The 24,398-nt window shown below is 43.1% G+C and overlaps 1 protein-coding gene across 1 annotated transcript in view; it reads left to right on the plus strand.

The window, feature by feature from the left end:
• Positions 1-20,835: 20,835 nt before the first annotated feature.
• LOC124596249 (bone morphogenetic protein 1-like) overlaps positions 20,836-24,398 on the plus strand; it is a 65,772-nt gene continuing 62,209 nt past the window's right edge. Inside the window, exon 1 of the mRNA XM_047135321.1 lies at positions 20,836-21,066. Coding sequence (XP_046991277.1) covers positions 20,836-21,066 — 231 coding nt within the window. The remainder of the gene's footprint in view (positions 21,067-24,398) is intronic.

Raw genomic sequence — 24,398 nt, forward strand, 5'->3', positions numbered from 1 at the left:
GAAAATGCTAAAGAATTTTTCAGTGCGTGTGCACTTTGTTATCTATCAAATAATTTGTACATACATTTTCCTGATATGTTTTGTACTTATATTTTGTCTTTGTCTGAAATGTTTTGTACTTGGTGCATGTGCACCACATTTAATTCATGTACTACATCTGAATAGTTTGTAAATTGTAAAAATTAATTAATTAAAGAAAAATTTTGCCGCGCTTGGCAAGTCCAAATGACTCACCATCGCTGCCAAATTTTTGTCCCCCCCAGTGGAGGGTTATGAAGCACGTATGTTCTGTAGCAGCGATGGCGAGCCATGACAATCTCTGACCAGAGAGTAGTAGCGCGTGCGAGATGATTCAGTTGCGAGAGAGCAGTTGCATGTAGGGAGTCGGCAGTTGCGGTCTAGTTGCGAGAGTGTTCAGTCGGTAGTTGCAGTTCGATAGTAGTAGCGCATGCGAGATGACGTAGTCTGTGGTAGTAGCGCGCGAGAGATAGTCGCAGTTGTGTGTGAGGAGTCGGCGGGCGTCGACATGGGACTCTGGTCAAGATTCAGGACGAGGTATATTTTTAAATAAGGTAATGAAGCAGCATTGCGCACATTTGATAATGTAATGTAAATTAACTGTAACTAATTTGTTCAAGAATCGCCCCAATAATAATTTTTGTTTTTAAGCCAACCATTTTTTAACTGAGAATCCTTTGTTGAAAGAATATTTGCCTTACATTTCCATAAAGAAAAGTTCCCTTTAACTTCAAAAAAAAAAAATATTTTGCGATGCATTTCCTCCAAGCTATGGCGAAAAATAAGAGCAGATGCAGTTTTACTGAGGTACGAATTTGAGTTTAATCAGGGCCTAAGATCGACATTTCGATCTATTTGCGTTTTCATTATCATTGAATTGTGTTACATTTTTTTGTGGCCAGCTTATACCTGGGTCAGATTGCTAATTTTTATTTAATTGTCATTGTCATTAAATTTATTTGCTGGGAGGTTACATTAGGTTCTATTCCCATTAACATTTTTTTTTCAAATCATTGCCTTTTCAAATTTCTCTTGGGAGGTTACACTTAGCTCTATGACTATTCCCATTTAAAATATTATTATAAAAATTTCTCTGGGGAGGTTACACGGTGAGGGAATTTTTTACTATGTCTTCATCAATCACCTTGAACCTACTGATGTCACATATGTACAATGATCTTGAACGCATGACACCATTAAGAAGATGGAAAATTCAAAAATTAACATGGTGAGAAATTTAATAATTAAATGTGGCGGATGGTGAGGAGCCAGTCACAGTGCATGATGGTGCTGGCAGGAAAAGTTTTCAGTCACTGTGCAAGATGGCTCTGTTGGAACATATTTTTCATCCAATCACAGTGCAGAAATTTTTCCAAAACTCGACATCCTAAAATGTATTCTATCATTTATCAAAAAATATTTCATAAGCGAATACACGCACACACACACACACACACACACACACACACACACACACAGTACTTCACAGGTTGCTGAAATGTATCCAAACGCTCAGTAATTTTCTTTTTGGGCCATATTCAAAAAGCATTCATCCGAAAATTACATGAACATTACTTGCATATGTGCGGAGTTCGATTTCTGTACCATAGATGGTGCAGGACACGGACCTGCCAGGTTAGCCGAGAGCGCTAACGCGCTGCTTCCAAGACTCGGGTAGGTGTGCCAGCCCCGTATCGAATCTGCCCAGTGGATGTGGTTTTTAGGCGGTTTTCCACATCCCGGTAGGTGAATACCGGGATGGTCCTCACTTTCCGCCTCAGTTCCATGACTTGCAGACATCTGAAAGCGTTTGCACTATTCCATAGATTACTCTAGACGCAGACAGCTGGGGTACACTAATTCCGTCCCAGGGCGTATGGGGTGGCGGCAGGAAGCTATCTGGCCACCCCTTAAAAATAAACCTTGCCAAATCCGTCCTAATCATGCCGACCCTGCGAAAGCGCGGGACAAGGCATCAGCAAAAGAAAAAAAGAAAGATGGTGCAGGACACAATGGAACCTCGCATTAATTATTTTCCAGTGACGCTCATGAAGTGTCGCACACAGCACGATCTGAAGTGGCAATGGATATTTATGCTTTTTCAGACCCCCTATTTCGTGATACATTGTGGTGTGATCACGGAAGGGTGCGACACTGACAAATGCATGAATAAAATGATAAAGGGTCCCTCTAAGATACCCAGTTCAACAACTACATCGGTGCCACATGCCCACCTTCGCTGATCACGTTAAAAATGAACATATGAAGAGACAAACTGTGGTCAGAGTCATAGGCGCCTGTAAACAGGCTACGCTACTGCTCTTCTAGCTGCTTGTAGGCGTGTGGAGGGGTTTCAAGGGGTTGCCTGTGTGCAAGCTCCTAGGACTCTCTTCACAGTTTATCTCCTCATAGGTACATTTTTAAAGTGCTGAAAAAATGAGTGTATGTAGCAAGGACCCTTTGCTCCTTCGTATCACATTCAAACTTCGTTGAATGGTTTTTAACGGTCTCTAGTGGTTCCACACTGTACATCAGGGCAAAAACTGTTGTTACTCTGCAGTCCAAAGGGAAGGGATCATTTTCAGTGGGATTGCTGGTCCACGATGTGGCGCGAAATGTATGGGAATCAACGCCCCAAGGAAGAGGGTGGTTTCATGATGCTATGTATGACACTCCCTGAGGATTTCTTGGATTCTGAGTGGCAGTGTGTCAAATGTTTTCCTCGGACACACATAACAAAATAGTGATTTCAACAGTAGGCGTCGCCGGCCAGACCTCCATCGTGTGACATGCCCACAGTGGCGGTGGGTGGAATTGTGGTGAAATATGGCGCTGAGCTTATGAGCTTCTGAGCCCTGGCATTTTTATCGCATGTGTTGCCACTTCCCTGTTTGAAGTGTTGCCGCACCATTACAGGTAGTAGGCATCTTTGAGCCAAATTTCAAACTTCAGTGTCGCAATGGATTACACTGTAAGACGTCGTGGTCTCCTGACCTTCAGTGCTTACATATTCCGCCCTCACAATCATATTCCGCACATCAAGATGCTTCATTCGAACCCAAACTCGATAAGATAAAGTCAATGTTGTATGAATTCATGTAAACGATATACAATTGACAAGTGAGCGCACTGTGGCTGAAATACTCGAGGCTGGCGTGCACACTTACATTCCAGACACGACGGTCACAGAGGCTTTTAGTTCAGGAGAGAGGCCGCGCAATAGGACGCCAGGCCCTTCAGAGGACGACCCAGCCCATGTCGGCCGGTGACCGCCTGTAGCGGACAGCGTGGACCCGAGTGGAAAGGGGGGAACAACCCCATGTTCGGCTTAAAAGCAAATTCCGCTACATTGTGTGGGAGTGGCCAGCCTACGCATTCTTTACACATAGCACACAGTTTCAGAGATTTTCACAGGGAGACAGCAAACGCCAAAAGCCAAAGCTACAAGTTTCCTGATTGGTCGCCTTAAACGAAACGTCATTCTCCCGTTTTAGAAGAGCAATGCTGATTGGCAGACGATATTTCTGACGCCTTGAGCTGAAGGAATAATGGAAGAGACCGAAAGATATACCCCTTCACGTCTGGCGTGGAGAGGCGCCGTTCCGTTGTCGCTCTTGGAGCGAGAACACGTAACGAGAGCGTGCGCGCTCGTACGTGTACTCGAAAGAGCGAGGAACAAGTCTCTCCTCAGTATTTCACTGGGAGAGCACCTCTGTCGAGAGCGAATCGAAGGACGACTCTATATTGAGTCCTTGCGATTAGGTGTTGTTCACTGTGTTGGCCAAAACACTTATTGTGCGGTGTGAACGGACAGAGTTATAGTTAAACGCCTGCGAGCGAATTTTGAGTGGCATCGCAATGGACTGGTTATCTGACCGGTGTACCACGCCAATAGTTAGACTAGGGGCGAATAGGAATCCTTGGCTTCATCAAGGCATAGGGAGAGTTTGGTTGGCGAAGGTCAATCCAGATAGAACGAGAATTATCTTATTTGTCAGCAGCGGACGGCGCAGACAGTAGTGATCGCAGCTTACGGTATTGTACGCTACAGCTATTGCGAGCCCCATATTTCCTCCACAACAGTACACTTCACTGCATTTCACACGCGACAGCCTCGACTGTACCTAACGACATTCTAAAGGATAATTATTCAAGTTGAGTAGGCGCGCCTCTCAGGCAACCTGCTAAGGCAACAAGCATCTTAAACTTTGTATGGAAATTTCATTAGCGAATCCTATCCTTGAAAGGTAACTTCACATTCCGAAAAGAACCAGGATATAACTTGTTCAAGTCATAACTAAAAATGTCATTGTGATTTCTAAAAATTTTTGCCAAATAAATAATAACTTTCGTTAGTTTCATGTTTTTCTTACAGTAACTAGCACTACTCCAGTACCCAAGTACTCCACTAGTTACATAAGAAATTTTGTGAATTTTTGTGTCATTTCCTTACAGCCGACGACTCCAGAAGATATTTATTGCCGAAAGTTTTTCAGGCATTTCTCTTTAGAACGTTAGGAGCGTCTGTCTGATATCTGTAGTAGTGTGGGGGGTGGAAATTTCATCTTGCAGGAGGCACAGGGTAAAGGGTACATCTCACATTAATCCGTTGCGCAGAATAACGGAATAATTGATCAACCCCCCACCTCAGAACACTTGCGACGTTTCGAAAAAGCAATCTTTCCATTATGTTGCGCTGTTTACTGAACATGGCACAAAGAATTCTGAGCGTTCGGGTATTTTTGAGCACTCTATAAAATACATTAATATACAGTAAGTTACACTCTTTGCGTAATTTTTGATAAATGATTTTGAATGTGATGCAAAAAAACAAAAGCGTTCTGATATTTTTCAGCACTCCGTGAAATACTGTGTGTGTGTGTGTGTGTGTGTGTGTGTGTGCGCGTGAATGATCGAATGCTTTTGAACATGGCGAGTTTTGGCAAAATATCTGCACCGTAATTCTCAAAAAAATCTTTCTTGTCAGAGCCAACTAGCTTTGTGATTGGTTGTAAAATTTTCCTGCCAGTGACATCTTGCACTGTGATTGGCTGAGAAATGTCCCCCGCCATCTGCAATCTTTAATTTTTAAATTTCTGGCCATCATGCGTTCAAGGTTATTGACCTCACGTGACGTCTTCAGGTTATAAAGTTATTGATGACGTCTTGGCAAAGATGGCCTCACAGGGTCAGGACTTCTAGATTCGAACTCAGGTATGAGAGGTGAGCCATAATCTTCACAGCATTCCTACTTATTTGTGTTGTGGTAGGTATTAGAGCGGTTTCTTTTGGAGTATTTTGTTGCTCCGACTTATTGTACCTACTGTAAGATTATATTATAGCGTGTTTTCTTCTATCAGGGATCTTTAAAACTGAGCGCTGATTCCTTTGGTTGTTGCTTCATGTGTATGCGCCTGAAGTTGTTAATAGTGTTAAATTAATTAATTTTAATTTCGTCAAGCATTAACGCCCAAACAATACCCAGCCACTTTCCACTCACTCCGCTTCCTACGCCATAGTATGAAGTATCCTGTTTTTGTCAAAAGAAATTGTAAGTCTGAAGCAGATATAAACATTTGCAAATAAGCATAGAAACTATTATATTACTATGCATTTCATACTTTGTCAAAACACTTGTACAGAGGGTGTCCCAAAAAAACAACGACAATGCTTAATATGTTGTGCAGAAAGACAAACTGATCGGTTTTCAAGAAGGAAACCATACCTGCAAACGCACGGCTTGGATGCTGGAGAGCGTCGAAGTCTGTGAACGAACGGTTGTGACAGTGTGTTCCGTTTCGTTTTGGTGTCTGACTACGTAAGGTATGCAACCTTTTAGCCGTCTGTGTACTGCGGATGGACGACCTGAGCCTAATAACATTCCTGCGCATGCGCTACATTCCTCCACACAACCCCTGTGCGCGTTCTACTGCGGATCTTGGGTGGTTCAAAATGGTTCAAATGGCTGTGAGCACTATGGGACTTAACATCTGAGGTCATCAGTCCCCTAGAAGGCAGTACTACTTAAACCTAACTAACCTAAGGACATCACGCACACCCATGCCCGAGGCAGATTCGAACCTGCGACTGTAGCGGTCGCGCGGTTCCAGACTGAAGCACCTAGAACCGCACGGCCACATCGGCCGGCCATTGGGTGGTCTGCCAGTGCATTAGCGTTGTTGACTGTAGTGAGACATATACCATTACATAGCTGCGGAATGACCGACATGGTATTTGCATACGGCAAAGCGAATTGCAATAGGAGAGCTGCTGCAAGATTCTGTACGAAACGTTGTCCAAACATACATACCACACTTCATTCTACATTCACACACGTCAAGAGATGCCTCAGAAAAGCCGGGAACCTGCACATTGATATTTTCTGCCTGAGGTGTGTGTATTGTACAGTAAAGTAGTAGCACTTCGTACTTGGTACTTGCGAATACTATCCCCAGTCTAGTGTTTATGCTCTCATAGGTCTCACCCACACTCTAACACTACAGTTGAAGGAGGACATGCTGACAATGTTCGAAAATGACGCAGCTACCAGCACTCAGCAAGTGGCTCAGGCGTAAAAGTGCCGTGTGGCTTCTTGTCCATCAACACCGGCTCCATCCATACCATATGCAGAAAGTCCAGGTATTACAGTAGGAAAACTATCTACGACAGGTACAGTTTGCGCTGTGGCATGTACAGTAATGCGTACCCTAGCCACAACTCCCGAGCTTGGTGCTGTTCATGGATGAATGCACTTTTACGCCATATTAAACTAACACAAAATGCATGTATGGGCGGACGAAGATCCACGTGCTTAGGTGATTGAATATCACCAACACATGGTCGGTATTAACATCTTGGCTGGGGTAATAGGTGACCATGTCATTGGGCCACATCGAATGCCAAACAGACTTACAGTAGCAATCTGCCTCACATTTATTAGAAATGGTTTGCCTTTCGTATTGGATGTAGAACCACTAAATTTTCAGATGAGTATGTGGCTATGATACGACAGACCTCCGGAACACTTTTATGTCGATGTGGGGAATCACCGCAGCGTCGCATATCCCAATCGATCGATTGGTGGAGGTGGACCACTCCATGCCCAGCATAGTCCCCAGATCTGACAAATGGTTCAAATGGCTCTGAGCACTATGGGACTTAACTACTTTGGTCATCAGTCCCCTAGAACTTAGAACTACTTAAACCTAACTAACCTAAGGACATCACACACATCCATGGCCGAGGCAGGATTCGAACCTGCGACCGTAGCAGTCGCGCGGTTCCAGATCTGCCACCTCTCGACTATTTTCTGTGGGGTAATACCAGTGACGTCATCGGAGGACGTTATTGCTCGACTCCACGGAGCGACTGAAATACATCAAAGACAAGCGCACTTATTGGCTCATGTGCGTGAGACTCAGCATCGCCAATGTACGTTCTACACTGACGTAGGAGGTACGCAGTTCGAAGCCCGTTTTTAACGTGGACAGCGCGATGTGGAACTCACGTGAGGTTTATTGACGTATTGTGGTACGCACACCTATCTCAATTTTCGATGCTCTCCAGCGCCCATGCATTGTGATTCCAGATATTAGTTCCTTCTTGATAACCGATTACTGTGCATTCGCGCACAACATACTAAGCGTTGTCAGTGCTTTTTAGGTTACCCTGTATATGTAAACTACATTTTGTAGTAACTTTTATACATACATGTCATATTTATTAATCCTTTGTTACAGATTTATGATATGCATTCATCTTTTACATAATACGTTTACAAAAGTCATCATGTGATGACTACACGCAAAAAGATATGTAAATAAATCACGGTAGTAAGACAAACTTAATACAGATCACGAAATACAGCGATTTACTGTAGTAGTCATTTGACCTGTTTTTCTCCGAAACACTTGCTTATTAGAGTAAAAAGCAATTATCAATTCTCAACATATTGTGTAATACCGAATACCACAGCGACAGTGAGACAGAAGAGGAATGATAATCTCTTCAGTTAGTTCCAAGTCATGTAGTATTGGTTTTTGGCACTAAAACAAACGCCAATCTACCGTCCCCCGATTTCAAGAAATGGATAATGGACAGAGACCTGCAGCGTTTCAATCGGCCACAAAGGACAACACAACGCTGCGATCCAACTGGTAATTAGAAACTGCCCGTGGTTTCTAAAATTTCAGGTGGGCAGAAGTCTGATGACTATCCCGGTAAGAATGCGTACCAAGAATGGTTCAGCTCCTTCGCTGTTACACATTTGACAGGCATAAAGGATTAAGCCTTCCTACGATTGCCAGCTTCTTCGGAGCACAGACAGCGAAACCGCTTACGGAAAAACCTACGAAAATTAAGGCGCCCCTTTCAACAAGAGCTCCAGTTTTCTTGTATCATGTAGATACTTAAAATGTAAAGTCCTTTTGACTTTGTACGAAATAGCGTGTTTATAAAATCTGGTGCTCAATCTGTGGTTATAACTACTCTTTAATATCCAGGTGTAAGTTCCCCAATCTCTTTTGAGTTCTTTTATGCTTTGATTTCAAAAATTGATATCACATTAAGACTATTTAGCTCCTTGTATTGTGCCTATGAGGATACTGTAAAACAATATTAATTCATTATTCAAACTCTTTGTATTGTGGTTTCTCGGTGTAGATGTTATTATATTTGTACCAAACTTTTGGCAACGTGGTTCAGTTAGCCAAATCCCTTAAGATAAGAAACTGTGATATATCGAAGGTTAAACCATAAAAAAAACTTTCTGTCAGTAACAGCCGGACCAGTAGACCCGCAAAGATTTGTTTAACTTAACACTACAAACAGTGCTATTAGCGAAACGTGCAGGTGCTCGTAACGATCGACTTCTGACGTAATTTTCTTTCAGAGATTCCCCTTCTTTTACCAGCACGGAAAAGTACCTGCTGCTATTTCCTTCTCTGTGTTGCCACTAAGGTCAGTGGCCTGGCTCTCTGTTACAAATGCAGACACAAATTACCGGCGCAGCAAACACGTTAATCTTCTGACGCTTACTTCCGCGGCGGGGCCAACGCCAAGCCGTAGATGCAAATGAGGCGAGGGATTTCGACCAGCCAAGTGTTAAGGGGTGCTACTGCGGAGATTGCCGGGCATCGGAAGATAGTACAATCAAACTCAGAAGCCTCAAACTCAAACAACTGTACTTTTTTATTACTGTCCTCCCGCTGTTGATGTTTAATTAGGCGGCATAAATGAATTCACATCACCAGTGAGTGTGCCATATAAGTACATTTACCAACAAATTATGCACAACAAAAATAACAGCTCTGTTCACGATCACCGTGCAACATCTGAACTAAATTTACGCTTTACCAATAATGAATACAAAACTCAAAATAGCATTTTCTATCAAGACGCCATTCTGAGGTCTATTTATAGCGCCACTATCTATTGGAACCACCAATCGAGATGGCGCAGTTTTTGATACACTTGACTGGCATTCGGAGGACTGCAGTTGAAACCCGCGTCCGGTAGTCCTGATTTAGGTTTTCCGTCATTTCCCTAAATCAAAAACACTGGACTCGCATTCGGGAGGACGACGGTTCAATCCTGCGTGTGGCCATCCTGATTTAGGTTTTCCGTGATATCCCGAAATCGCTTCAGGCAAATGCCGGGATGGTTCCTTTGAAAGGGCACGGCCGACTTCCTTTCCCATCCTTCCCTAATCCGATGAGACCGATGACCACGCAGTTGGTCTCTTCCCCCAAATCAACCCAACCCCTAAATCAAAAAAGTGTGTGTGAATTTATAAGGGATCAAACTGCTTAGGTCATCGGTCCCTAGACTTACACACTACTTAAACTAGCTCATGCTAAGAACAACACACACGCCCATGCCCGAGGGACGACTCGAACCTCCGGCGGGAGCGGCCACGCAATCCGTGCGGGGTGCCTTAAACTGCGTGGCCATTCCGCGGCCTCCCTAAATCGCTCCAGGCAAATGCCGGGATGGTTCCTTTGAAAGTTGACAGTTGAATTCCTCCTCCATCATTCCCTAATCCGATGGGACCGACGACCTCGCTGTTTGGTCCCGTCCCCCAAATCAACCAACCAACCTATCGGAACTTCATAAGACTTTAGAGTCTGAAGGGGGAATATTTCACGATGTCGCTTAAGAGATTCGGCATTTCTTCAGGCAAAATTGGCCGAGATAAAAAATGTGTTGCATGACATACTGAACGCCCCTCGTACATTTGTAGATGTAGATACACAAGATGACAATTACTTTGGCTTTAGAGAAGAAAAAGGCAAAAAAGAGGTCAGTCTCAGTTTGCCTTTGTTAATGGAGGCTAAGCCTAAGTAAAATAAAGATACTTTCACCGGATTAGTAGAGCCAAAAATGCGTTCGTCAAAGTAAAATGATGAAGAACTTTCAAATCATTAAAAAAAATTGTACAAGCTGTAGATGAAGGCGGTTGATATACGATTGGTACAATAGCCAAGGAGGAACAATAGAATTAAAGACCAAGAAAGAAGTGCTCGGATTAAAAAGGGTGTAAGACAGTGATTCAGTCTTTCTGCTCTATTGTTCAACCAGTACATCGAAAAATCAACGAAGAAAATTAAGGAAAGGTTCAGAATTGGGACTAAAAAAAAATGTGACGGAATAGCAGCGATAAGATTCGCTGATAGCATTGCTATCCTCAGAGAAAGTGGGGAAGAACCACAGAATCTGTTGAACGGAATCAATAGTGTAACGAGCGCAGAATATTGATCGAAAGTATATCAAACGAAACAGAAGATGATAAAGAGTAGCAGAAATGAGAATAGGGATAAACACAGCATAAAAACTGGTGAGCATTTGGTTGATAAAATGAAGGAATTCTAATACCAGGCAGCAAAATAACGAAAGACAGACGAGGTAATAACCACACAGAAAGCAAATTAGCGCAAATACAGAGAGTATTCCTCGCCAAAAGAAGTTAAAGATTGACATTACTAACGAGAAGATATTCTTAACAATCTACTTCCAGCTCAGCATTTTACGGAAATTGTAAGCTGCCTACATTCTTTTTAAGTCTTCGAATTTCATTTAAATATCCTGAAAAATGTCCTCACCTATGTAAAGTTTAGCCCAAAGAAATTATTTGCAACACTATCTCACTGCAATTTTAAAAGGAGAGAAACGTATTGAAAATTAGATACAATTTACTTTGCGTAATGAAGAGTAGTGGACATAACTGAACATTTGACTGAATCCTATGAACTTGTAACAAGTTCATAATCTGATTTATCTGATTTGCAGAACGTTTAAGTAACCAACCTTGTAGGCAAGTTATATGCAATGAACATGCGTGGCTCAGTTTGTTAACCTAACCTTCTCTATTTAAACATTTGAAACTGATCGACCATGAGGTCATATTGCGTTCTAAGAGAAAAATAACGCCCCACAAAGGAATTATCCGAATGGGGCGAAAATCATTAAATGTGATGTACAGGACAGACAAACAAATGCTTATAATTTCAGAAAAATTAGATGATTTATTCAACAGAAAGAGCTTCACAAATTTAGCAAGTCAATAACGCGTTGGTCCACCTATGGCTGTTATGCAAGAAGTTATTCGGCTTCGCATTGATTGATAGAGATGTTAGATCTCCTCTTGAGGGATATGGCGCTAAATTCTATCCAACTGGCACGTTAGATCGTCAAAATCTCGAATTTGTTGGAGGTCCCATGCCCAAAATGGTCCAAACGTTCTCAACTGGGTAGAGGTCCGGCGACCTAGGTGGCCAAGGTAAGGCTTGGTAAGCACGAAGACATATAAGCTCAGGATAAATTGCTACAAAGAGCAACAGAACGATTCGTAGAATATCATCGACCTACCGCTGTGTCGTAATGATTCTGCGGATGACAAGCAAGGGGATCCTTCTGTGAAAAGAAATGGCAGTGCAGACAATGACCCTGGTTGTCGGGCCCTCCAACCGGCAGGTAATTTTGACGATCTAACACGCCAATTGGACAAAATATGGTATGATATCCCTCATGAGGACGTCCAACAACTCAATCAATACCAAGCAAATTTGTTTGGAAATTGTAATCGTTTGTTTACTTGTACGTGTACATCACATCTACCGATTTGCGTCCCATTCTGATAATTCCTTCGCGGTGTGTTGTGATTTTTTTTTCTTAGAGTGTATTACAGTCAATATTGTTCCATTATTACTATCCACATCCTGATGTTCTTCCATTTGCATGTGTATCTGGACACGGAAAATAAATAAATAGCCTGACAAACTTATTCACTCCCTTAAAAGAGTTCGCTGGTCACTTTCGAGTGCTGTAATTGGTGCAGAACTGGTACCAGAAGATTATGTGACCCACCACCGACGACGTGAGTCATGGCAGTGAAGCGGTGTGTATGTGCCAGTTGGTTATATGGAAACAGTGAAGTGAGACGGGCCGCAGAAGATACGTTTGAGAATGGCAGGAAGCAGCTAGCGTGTGTGGACCCTCCCATAACAACACCTTGAATGTAATTGCCCTATCGGTTAGTGGATGGACACGCGCTGTCCAACGTGTTTAAAGACACGTATCACTCGATCTTGCAACGAGGTGTAAGACCAGTGAGCGTAAAAATATCCTAACCGAAAGGGACTGGAGACGACTGCCACACCCAATCGGTTTCGAAACCGACAGGAATCATTGCTGTCAGAGAATACGTGCCTATCTCGACCAGTTTCCTAGCGAATATTGAGAAGGAAACTGCATGGTGTGGAGGGGAGGTTGGGTTGTTAGGGAGAGGAGATTAGACAGCGAGGTCATTGGTCTCATCTGGTTAGGGAAGGAAGTCGGCCGTGCCCTTTCAAAGGAACCATCCCAGCATTTGTCTGGAGGGATTTAGGGAAATCACGGAAAACCTAAATCAGGATGGCCGGACTAGGGAATGCGAGTCTAGTGTGCTAGCTACTGCGCCACCTCGCTCGGTCATGGTGTGGAGATTTCGAGTCGGGTCGCTCACAAAAGGCCATTGCTCACAGCGACATATAACGCTACCTGTTTTCAACGTGCCACACAAAACAGGAGCTGAAGAGTAGCAGACAGCGGACGTGTAGCGTTGTCAGACGCGTCGCGGTTTTGTCTCTCCAAATAATACAAAGCGTCGAGAGCGCTTGACTCACAGTGTGCGGAGAACGTAAATCTGACGGAAGGTGTTTCTGTGGCGTTTTGGGGGTGTTTCTCGAACCATAACACGGGACCACTCATTCACATTACCGTGAGCAAGAACCAGGATACTTGTGAATGTTCCAGGTGGTATGGTCGTGGGCCATGAAGCTTTTTTGTTTATCTTAATCCTATAGAACTTTTTTTTTTAAAAAAAAGCATTTTTATAGCCACCAGCTGTACACATCCACCTTTATTCTCGACCGATTTCAGTTTTTATTACCATCATCACTGGAAAACTAAATAACCAAAAGCAGAAAACGTACGAAGTGTCGACAGACGAAAAGAAAGAAAAATTTAAGAATCGCATTTTTATGCATAAAAATTATAGTCAGAGCTTCCGAAGGGACACATGAAATGGACCAAGAAAACGTGCTACTCATAAAAGAATCATCATCACAGCAATACAACGATTTTCTACAGTGGTATGTAAATTACATGTAATTTGGCTAATGTTATAAATCACACAAGTATGTTAGAATATAATATATTACATGTTGTGTAAAAACTGCTGGCAGTTAAAACGCAAAATGTCATCAAAGACACACGTAACTTAACAATACCGAAGGGTATAATACCAAAGATTGAAATAAACGAAGATCTGCAATGGAAGAAGTCAGAGATTACAATTAATACAAGATTAGTTCTGTTTTGGCAACATATTGTGCTTACTATCAACAAACGAACTTCATTAGGTATGGCATGAGGAGAACCAGTCTACGTGTTGCTACGTTGTAAAGCATGGCAATCCAATCGTAAAAGTGATCCTTGTAACATAAATATCGTTGACATGATAATGTTATATAAAAGACATTTGTATGTAATGATTACAATCAATGAACTATTCAGCCTGTTGACATAGTAACATATTTCCAAATTTAAGATACAACATCGTGTGCAATTCTTATCACAAAGAAAGTGCTAGTTGTTGTTGTTGTTGTGGTCTTAAGTCCTGAGACTGGTTTGATGCAGCTCTCCATGCTACCCTATCCTGTGCAAGTTTCTTCATCTCCCAGTACCTACTGCAACCTACATCCTTCTGAATCGCTTAGTGTATTCATCTCTTGGTCTCCCTTTACGATTTTTACCCTCCACGCTGCCCTCCAATGCTAACTTTGTGATCCCCTGATGCCTCAGAACATGTCCAACCAACCTGTCCCTTCTTCTCGCCAAGTTGTGCCACAAACTCCTCCCCAATTCTATTCAATACCTCCTCATTAGTTATGTGATCTACCCATCTAATCTTCAGCATTCTTCTGTAGCACCACATTTCGAAAGCTTCGATTCTCTTCCTGTCCAAACTAGTTATCGTCCATGTTTCACTTCCATACATGGCTACACTCCATACAAATACTTTCAGAAACGGCTTCCGGACACTTAAATCAATACTCGATGTTAACAAATTTCTCTTCTTCAGAAACGCATTCCTTGCCATTGCCAGTCTACATTTTATATCCTCTCTGCTTCGACCAACATCAGTTATTTTGCTCCCAAAATAGCAAAACTCCTTTACTACTTTAAGTGTCTCATTTGCTAATCTAATTCCATCAGCATCACCCGACTTAATTCGACTACATTCCATTATCCTCGTTTTGCTTTTGTTGATGTTCATCTTATATCCTCCTTTCAAGACACTGTCCATTCCGTTCAACTGCTCTTCCAAGTCCTTTGCTGTCTCTGACAGAATTACAATGTCATCGGCGAACCTCAAAGTTTTAATTTTTTTCTCCATGGATTTTAATACCTACTCCGAATTTTTCTTTTGTTTCCTTTACTGCTTGCTCAATATACAGATTGAATAACATTGGGGAGAGGCTACAACCCTGTCTCACACCCTTCCCAACCACTGCTTCCCTTCCATGCCCCTCGACTCTTATAACTGCCATCTTTTTTCTATACAAATTGTAAATAGCCTTTCGCTCCATGTATTTTACCCCTACCACCTTTAGAATTTGAAAGAGAGTATTCCAGTCAACATTGTCAAAAGCTTTCTCTAAGTCTACAAATGCTAGAAACGTAGGTTTGCCTTTCCTTAATCTTTCTTCTAAGATAAGTCGTAAGGTCAGTATTGCCTCACGTATTCCAATATTTCTACGGAATCCAAACTGATCTTCCCCGAGGTCGGCTTCTACCAGTTTTTCCATTCGTCTGTAAAGAATTCGTGTTAATATTTTGCAGCTGTGACTTAGTAAACTGATAGTTCGGTAATTTTCACATCTGTCAACACCTGCTTTCTTTGAGATTGGAATTATTATATTATTCTTGAAGTCTGAGGGCATTTCGCCTGTCTCATACATCTTGTTCACCAGATGGTAGAGTTTTGTCAGGACTGGGTCTCCCAAGGCCGTCAGTAGTTCTAATGGAATGTTGTCTACTCCCGTGGCCTTGTTTCGGCTCAGGTCTTTCAGTGCTGTGTCAAACTCTTCACGCAGTATCGTATCTCCCATTTCATCTTCATCTACATTCTCTTCCATTTCCATAATACTGTCCTCAAGTAAATCGCCCTTGTATAGACCCTCTATATACTTCCTCCACTTTTCTGCTTTCCCTAATTTGCTTAGAACTGGGCTTCCATCTGAGTTCTTGATATTCATACAAGTGGTTCTCTTTTCTCCAAAGGTCTCTTTAATTTTCCTGTAGGCAGTATCTATCGTACCCCTAGTGATATAAGCCTCAACATCCTTACATTTGTCCACTAGCCATACCTGCTTAGCCATTTTGCACTTCCTGTCGATCTCATTTTTGAGACGCTTGTATTCCTTTTTGCCTGCTTCATTTACTGTATTTTTATATTTTCTCCTTTCATCAATTAAATTCAATATTTCTTCTGTTGCCCAAGGATTTCTACTCGCCCTCGTCTTTTTACCTACTTGATCCTCTGCTGTTTCCACTACTTCATCTCTCAGAGCTAGCCATTCTTCTTCTACTGTACTTCTTTCCCCCACTGCTGTCAATTGTTCCCTTATGCTCTCCCTGAAACTCTGCACAACCTCTGGTTTAGTCAGTTTATCTAGATCCCATCTCCTTAAATTCCCACCCTTTTGCAGTTTCTATAGTGCTAGTAACGAGCATAATGTATAGTGTAATTGAGTTGTATCCTCTGGTCGCTATTAAATGAAATTTATTATTGAGTCAATAATATACAGACACAAGGTGAGAAGAAGAAGAAGTCAATGATATACAGGGAGTGAACTTTCATATCATCCAATTTGCCTAAAAAAATTGTTTACTGTAGATGAAGCAAAGCTACATTCGTCTTTGTAGTTAGTTTCTCAGTACAAATTTTAGTGCACATAAAAATATAAAAACCACTATTTTGGGATTGGTGTGTGTTCTCCGCTATGCAGGAGAGCTTCTGTAAAGTTTGGAAGGTAGGAGACGAGATACTGGCAGAAGTAAAGCTGTGGGTACCGGGCGTGAGTCGTGCTTCGGTAGCTCAGTTGGTAGAGCACTTGCCCGCGAAAGGCAAAGGTCCCGAGTTCGAGTCTCGGTCGGGCACACAGTGTTATGTGCCAGGAAGTTTCAGCTTATTCGCTTGTTTATGTATAACCTGTTTGCTTTACAGCTGCCGTTTTAACTGAACGCCCTGCGAACTGTTCAGGTGTTCTGCTTGTATTGGTTGTTTTGAATGACGCACGAGTGATACAACTAAGCTCAGTCAAAATTAACTGTACTTGGTATAAGTGCAGCAAACAAAACAAACATACATTCCGTTAACACACTTCTACAGAAAAACAATCGAAATGAACAACAGGAAAGTAAAACTTGTTTTGCAGTTGAACACTGCAGCTCTGCGTTTACGAGACAACGGTACTTATGCTTTTAATATCTTTTACAGGAAAGCGTAGGGAATGAAAAAAAAACTTGTGTTACTGTCTACTAACCAAAGCGAACGTTTAATATAACTGCTATTAATACATTCATCTAGAGAGAACCATATGAAATCAATATAAAACTGTTGTTTTACGATCTAATAACTGGAATTGGGGATCAGATCACAGTTTTAAGTTTTTCGCACTTTCTGGTTTCCTCTCATTGTTCCAAGAAAGTACGAGGACTATTCAGGAAGTAAGGAACGATGGGTCGCGAAATGGAAACCACAGTGAAATTAAAAACTGTTTTATTTGCAAGGCAGCCACCAACACTTGCCGCCAATTCTCTACGCTGGCCTACAGCTCGTTGTCTGTGCCAAAATGTTTTCTTCATAGACAGCGGTTCATGTGAGCAGAGATGAAACTCAGAGGGAGACAATTACGGTCTATATTGTGGGTAATCAAACATTTCCAACTGAAAAAGATGCAGGAGCATCTTTATTGCCCCTGAAGAATGCGGCTGAGAATTGTCTTGAAGAAGAAAACGCACGACAGTTATGTAAGTTTGGCTGCATAGCTTCAGGCGAAATTTCTCACCAGGCCCTCGCACTTGGCGGGAGACACTATTGTTCTAGGTATCTTTATGTACTCCCTGTGTGCTCATAACTAAAAAGAACGACGTAATGCGTTCGACGGGCATACTAGAGACACTGCCCAACACACCTGTGCATAACTTCATCGGATTTTCACTGTGGTTTCCATTTCGCGACCGATCGTTCCTTACTTTCCGAATAACCCTCGTATGAACGCCATTTTATCCTATTTTTAAATTGTTTTAAGCGAGCAAACCTTTCCGTTCTTCTTCTCGACAGAACTGAGCTACATTATTTATCAACATTTTTCCATCTGAACGTACTCTTCGATAACGTATATTTGCGCGATGACAATCCATTTCAGCAGACGCCAAGAACATGCAGAAGTAGTAAAGAACTATGTCTATAACGCGATTGTACAATGCCAAGGTAGGTGCTTCAATGGTGTGCTGTCGAGCACTGTCATTCGCCTTTGGTCCCGTCCACACGTAAACATAGTTGTGCGTTCTGCCGTCACAACCATAAGATGAACAATTTATTCTTAACTTGAAAACTATCAAGTCTAAAGCAAATCCGATAGAAAGGCGAGATGGGGTAGTGAGTGAAAACAGCAAAGCGACTGGTGCTGCACTAGGCACTGTAGATGCCCAAAGACGGTGAGGGGGGGGGGGGGGGAGCTAGGGAGGGGGGGAGGGTGTCCTACATCTACATACATACTCCGCAATCCACCATACGGTGCGTGGTGGAGGGTACCTCGTACCACAACTAGCATCTTCTCTTCCTGTTCGACTCCCAAACAGAACGAGGGAAAAATGACTGCCTATATGCCTCTGTACGAGCCCTAATCTCTCTTATCTTATCTTTGTGGTCTTTCCGCGAAATGTAAGTTGGCGGCGGTTAAATTGTACTGCAGTCAGCCTCAAATGCTGGTTCTCTAAATTTCCTCAGTAGCGATTCACGAAAAGAACGTCTCCTTTCCTCTAGAGACTTCCACCCGAGTTCCTGAAGCATTTCCGTAACACTCTCTTGATGATCAAACCTACCAGTATCAAATTTAGCAGCCCGCCTCTGAATTGCTTCAATGTCCTCCCTCAATCCGACCTGATAGGCATCCCAAACGCTCGAGCAGTACTCAAGAATAGGTCGTATTAGTGTTTTATAAGCGGTCTCCTTTACAGATGATCCACATTTTCCCAAAATTCTACCAATGAACCGAAGACGACTATCCGCCTTCCCCACAACTGCCATTACATGCTTGTCCCACTTCATATCGCTCTCCAGTGTTACGCCCAAATATTTAATCGACGTGACTGTGTCAAGCGCTACACTACTAATGGAATATTCAAACATTATAGGATTCTTTTTCCTATTCATCTGCATTAATTTACATTTATCTATATTTAGAGTTAGCTGCCATTCTTTACACCAATCACAAATCCTGTCCAAGTCATCTTGTATCCTCCTACAGTCACTCAACGACGTCACCGTCCCGTACACCATAGCACCATCAGCATACAGCCGCACATTGCTATCCACCCTATCCAAAAGATCATTTATGTAGATAGAAAACAACAGCGGACCTACCACACTTCCCTGGGGCACTCCAGATGATACTCTCACCTCCGATGAACACTCACAATCGAGGACAACGTACTGGGTTCTATTACTTAAGAAGTCTTCGAGCCACTCACATACTTGGGAACCAATCCCATATGCTCGTACCTTAGATAGGAGTCTGCAGTGGGGCACCGAGTCAAACGCTTTCCGGAAGTCAAGGAATATGGCATCCGTCTGATACCCTTCAACCATGGTTCGCAAGATATCATGTGAATAAAGGGCACACGCCCTCCGGTCCTTCGCCAAAGGAAGGGCCCCTCAACTTACTTCTATATTCTGCGTATATGACATATCTGCAGAAACTTATGGAGTGCCTTCCTCGCCAAACTGAGGTTATCAAGCATAGACGTGTTGCTTCACAGTAACAGCGTGATGTCTCCTACGAGTGACTGATATTTTGCCCAGCGTGCTTCTTCTTCATAAATTCTGGGGGTACGTCTCCTGTTGCTGTTGCTCATAAACTGGTAAACGAGACTCTCGTCAGTGAAGCACTGACGTACCAGATGGTTATAATTAAAATGCAGCTAGTCTTGGAGGTCCAGTGAGGACTGTAGTTATCGTATGGCAGCGAAATTTGGTATATACTCTAATGCGTTAATACCGATTTACCGAGCAAGGTGGAGCAATGGCAGGACAAATGTTCAAACCCGCGTTCGGTCATTCTCACTTACGTTTTCCTTGATTACCCTAAATATTTTCGGGCAAATGTCAGAATGGTTCCTTTGAAAGGGCGCGACTTCCTTCCCCATCCTTCCATAATCTGTTGGGACTGAAGCCGGCCGCTGTGGCCGAGCGGTTCTAGGCGCTTCAGTCTGGAACCGCGTGACCGCTACGGACGCAGGTTCGAATCCTGCCTCCAACATGGATGTATGTGACGTCCTTTGGTTAGTTAGGTTTAAGTAGTTCTAAGTTCTAGGGGACTGATGACCACAGATGTTCCAACATTCTGCGTGGTGTCTATTTGTTCTAAGTCGTGTCTCCCTACCACTTTCGCGCAACGACGCTCTGAGCGTGTTAAGTCCCATAGTGCTCAGAACCATTTGAACCATTTTGTTGAGACTGATGATCTCGCTGTTTGGTCCCCACCCACAAATCTACCAACCAACCAATACCGATTTACGCCGGAAAAAAACTAGTTCTAATTTTCGACAGCAGGTGCAAACCTGGCGCTGTGAATGAAAAATGTTTCCATATGTGACGGATTAGAAAGGAAACATGGGCAGAAATGGTAAAGCAAAAGCGAAAGGCATAATGTTGATGTTACTATTAACCACCATTTACACACTTTGTTCAATGTGGACACCGGAGACGTCGACGAGATGCTGTACAGCGCCAGATTTGCACCTGGTGGCCAAAATTGGAACTAATTTTTTTTCCCACATTAAAGCACTCGAATATCCGCCAAGTTTCCCGGTCGTACGGTAATTAGAGCCCACACCGGATCTCCGCGAGTAGCCGCACTTCAACTAGAACTGTGCGGCAGCAGCCCGCTAGAGCCGGAGGATGCGGCGTGGCCGGCGGGCTTTGCGCAAGCGGCCTAGCTCTGCCGGCCCAGATACGGGTGTCGCGGACGCATTAACGCCCGGCGTATCATGGGCGCCGATAGCTTAATGGTCCTGGAGGGCCGCAGTGAGCGGCCGGCGATGGCCGCGGGAGGCGTCCGCCTCTGCCGCTGCCTCTGTGTGTGGCTCTGCCTCTGCGTCTGGCTGTGGGGCCCGCAGGGCGGCGCCGCGCCCTTGGGGGACCCGGAGCAGGCCGGCTTCTTCGAGGGCGACATCATCCTGCAGCCCTCGCAGGTGGCCAGCGTCCTCCGTGGCCGACAGGTCAGTCGCAGCGCGCTGCTTTCAGCTTCCGGCACTTGCCGCCGGACACCCCACATTGCGGTGGTTTGAAACTGGATCAGGATGTTACACTGGGTAGGGAGTCGTCGGCAGATGTCGAAGTATCTTCAGCCGTGTGCCAGGTAAACGTGTTGGGACTCTTTCTGTTTATGTTATTTTCATTTTCGAACCGGAATGTCGTCGGTAGCTAGTTCATTAGACAATATCGTTATCATTTTCATACATGAGGTTCGCCGATGACATTGTAATTCTGTCAGAGACAGCAAAGGACTTGGAAGAGCAGTTGAACGGAATGGACAGTGTCTTGAAACGACGGTATAAGATGAACATCAACAAAAGCAAAACGAGGATAATGGAATGTAGTCGAATTAAGTCGGGTGATGCTGAGGGAATTAGATTAGTAAATGAGACACTTAAAGTAGTAAAGGAGATTTGCTATTTTGGGAGCAAAATAACGGATCATGGTCGAAGTAGAGAGGACGTAAAATGTACACTGGCAATGGCAAGGAAAGCGTTTCTGAAGAAGAGAAATTTGTTAACATCGAATATTCATTTAAGTGTCAGGAAGTCGTTTCTGAAAGTATTTGTATAGAGTTTAGCCATGTATGGAAGTGAAACATGGACGATAACTAGTTTGGACAGGAAGAGAATAGAAGCTTTTGAAATGTGGTGCTACAGAAGAATGCTGAAGATTAGATGTGTAGATCACATAACTAATGAGGAGGTATTGAATAGAATTGGGGAGAAGTGAAGTTTGTGGCACAACTTGTCTAGAAGAAGGAATCGGTTGATAGGACATGTTCTGAGGCATGAAGGGATCACCAATTTAGTACTGGAGGGCAGCGTGGAGGGTAAAAATCGTAGAGGGAGACCAAGAGATGAATACACTAAGCAGATTCAGAAGGATGTAGGCTGCAGTAGGTACTGGGAGATGAAGAAGCTTGCACAGGATAGAGTAGCATGGAGAGCTGCATCAAACCAGTCTCAGGACTGAAGACAACAACAACAACAACATGAAATATATTCGCAGTTGCGAATATGGACAACCATCAGCTGTATAATGGAGTGACGACAATGAACATTTGTGCCAGACAGCCGGCCACTGTGGCCGAGTGGTTCTAGGCGTCTTAGTCCGGAACCGCGCTGCTGCTACGGTCGCAGGTTCGCATCCTGCCTCGGGCATGGATGTGTGTGATGTCCTTAGGTAAGTTAGGTTTAAGTAGTTCTAAGTTCTATGGGACTGATGACCTCAGTTGTTAAGTCCCACAGTGCTCAGAGCCATTTGAACCATTTCACTTGTGCCGGACTGAGACTCGAACCCGGATTTCCCTCTTATAGCGAGCTGTCGCTTTACCATTTGGCTATCCGAACATAACTCACGGCCAGAACCAAACTTCCATATGTCGCCAACTATGTGTCTACAACCAGCACCCGTGCATCCATTCTTTATATTCCCGTACAGGGGAGACATTTTGATTGACAGCCGCTTGCCCAGTGTCGGCGAATAAATAAGAAATTGCAGTTCCTGTTTTGTTCAGAATTACGATGCAATGTTTCTTCGTCTACACTCGGTAACTGACTTTCAATTAAAATTCTTCCCTGTATGGCAATATACATTGGAATACAAAATTAAAGCAACAAACCGCTAGGCAGATTAATATTGTGTACCGGACCGAGACTCGAACTCGGGACCTTTGCCTTTCGTGGGTAAGTGCCCTACCAACTGAGCTACCCAAGCACGACTCACGCCCCATCCTCACAGCTTTAATTCCGCCAGCACCTCGTCTCCTACCTTCCAAACTTCACAGAAGCTCTCCTGCGAACCTTGCAGATCTAGCATTCCTGGAAGAAAGGATATTGCGGAGACATTGCTTAGCCACAGCCTGGGGGATGTTTCTAGAATGAAATTTTCACTCTACAGCGGAGACAGCGCACACTAAGTTTGTTTATTTTTTGAGGTGCTAATTAAAACTTTATGACCACCGTTCGTGTGATGAAGTTCTAGCCGAAAAAATCTAGACAAACACGCAGCCACATCTACACAAGATTTCAAAGTGGTGCAGAAATTGGCAACTTGTCTTACATTTTCAGACAAATGCAATAGTGCACTTCACAAAACAAAGCAAAAACTGGTCAAGGCGAGCAGGACTTGCGCACTAAGGTTTCCGTACAAACTTAATTTTATATATAGTCAATCCATCCTGGAAGTCGAGAATATCAATGATATTTGCCTGTCATCGATATCTATACTGGCAAGATATTCGTTCCGGGAATTCGAAGACGGTATCAAAATCTCTACAGCAGTTCCTCCGACTGGCCCGGACGTACAGAAAGAAGTGAGCAGCAGACTTCAGTTCATGTATCTAGAGAGAAAAGATTCTGACAAAACATTTTCTATTTACTTACTAAAACATGACTGCAACTTATATTTTATGTTTGTATGCAGTAATATCCGTCTAATACAATGTATATTCAAATGGCAAAAAGATATTTTATTTGTGATGCAATTATAATTTAACAAGTTTCAGACTTTTTACTTTCCTTCTCTGTGAATCCTTGCTTTTTGCTAAATATCATGATTCTAGGTAACCGGAAAGTACCCTAACGGTTTTGAAGAGCAAGTTCGATTTTCAGAATCTATAATGTAAATGGCCGAATCTTTTCAGAGCATTGACTTAGAAGCTTAAATTTTTTACACGGCCAAGAGACCATAGACCGTAGCACGTGACATAAATTTTAACTTGATACTCTAGCCTGGTGCAGAGAGAAAGGATCTTGACAGAGGTTCAAAAATGGCTCTGAGCACTATAGGACTTAACTTCTGAGGTCATCAGTCCCCTAGAACTTAGAACTACTTAAACCTAACTAACCTAAGGACATCACACACATCCATGCCCGAGGCAGGATTCGAACCTGCGACAGTAGCGGTCGCGTGGTTCCAGACTGAAGCACCTAAAACCGCTCGGCCACTCCGGCCGGCCTTGATAGAGGGATAAACTAACAGACAGACGGATAAAAAAATAACAAAAAATATTTTTTCTTGTTGTGTAATTACAAATTTAAAAATTTCGTATTTTTTCCTTTACCTGTAGTGTGAAAGTTGCTTCTTGCCAAATTTCATAATTCTAGATCATCAGAAAGAATCCTACAAGTTTTGATGAGTGAGTTCTCGAGTAGCAAAATATGTGACGTAAATGGCCGTTTCTTCTGACTGATTTGGAAGCCTAAAATTTTGACACCGCGAAGGAACCATAGAACTTAATATGTGACTAAATTTGAGCGTAAAGCGTGTACCCGTTCCTGAGAAAACGGGT

This window comes from Schistocerca americana, chromosome 1 (assembly GCF_021461395.2).
Source record: "Schistocerca americana isolate TAMUIC-IGC-003095 chromosome 1, iqSchAmer2.1, whole genome shotgun sequence".
NCBI classification, from domain to species: Eukaryota; Metazoa; Arthropoda; class Insecta; order Orthoptera; family Acrididae; genus Schistocerca; species Schistocerca americana.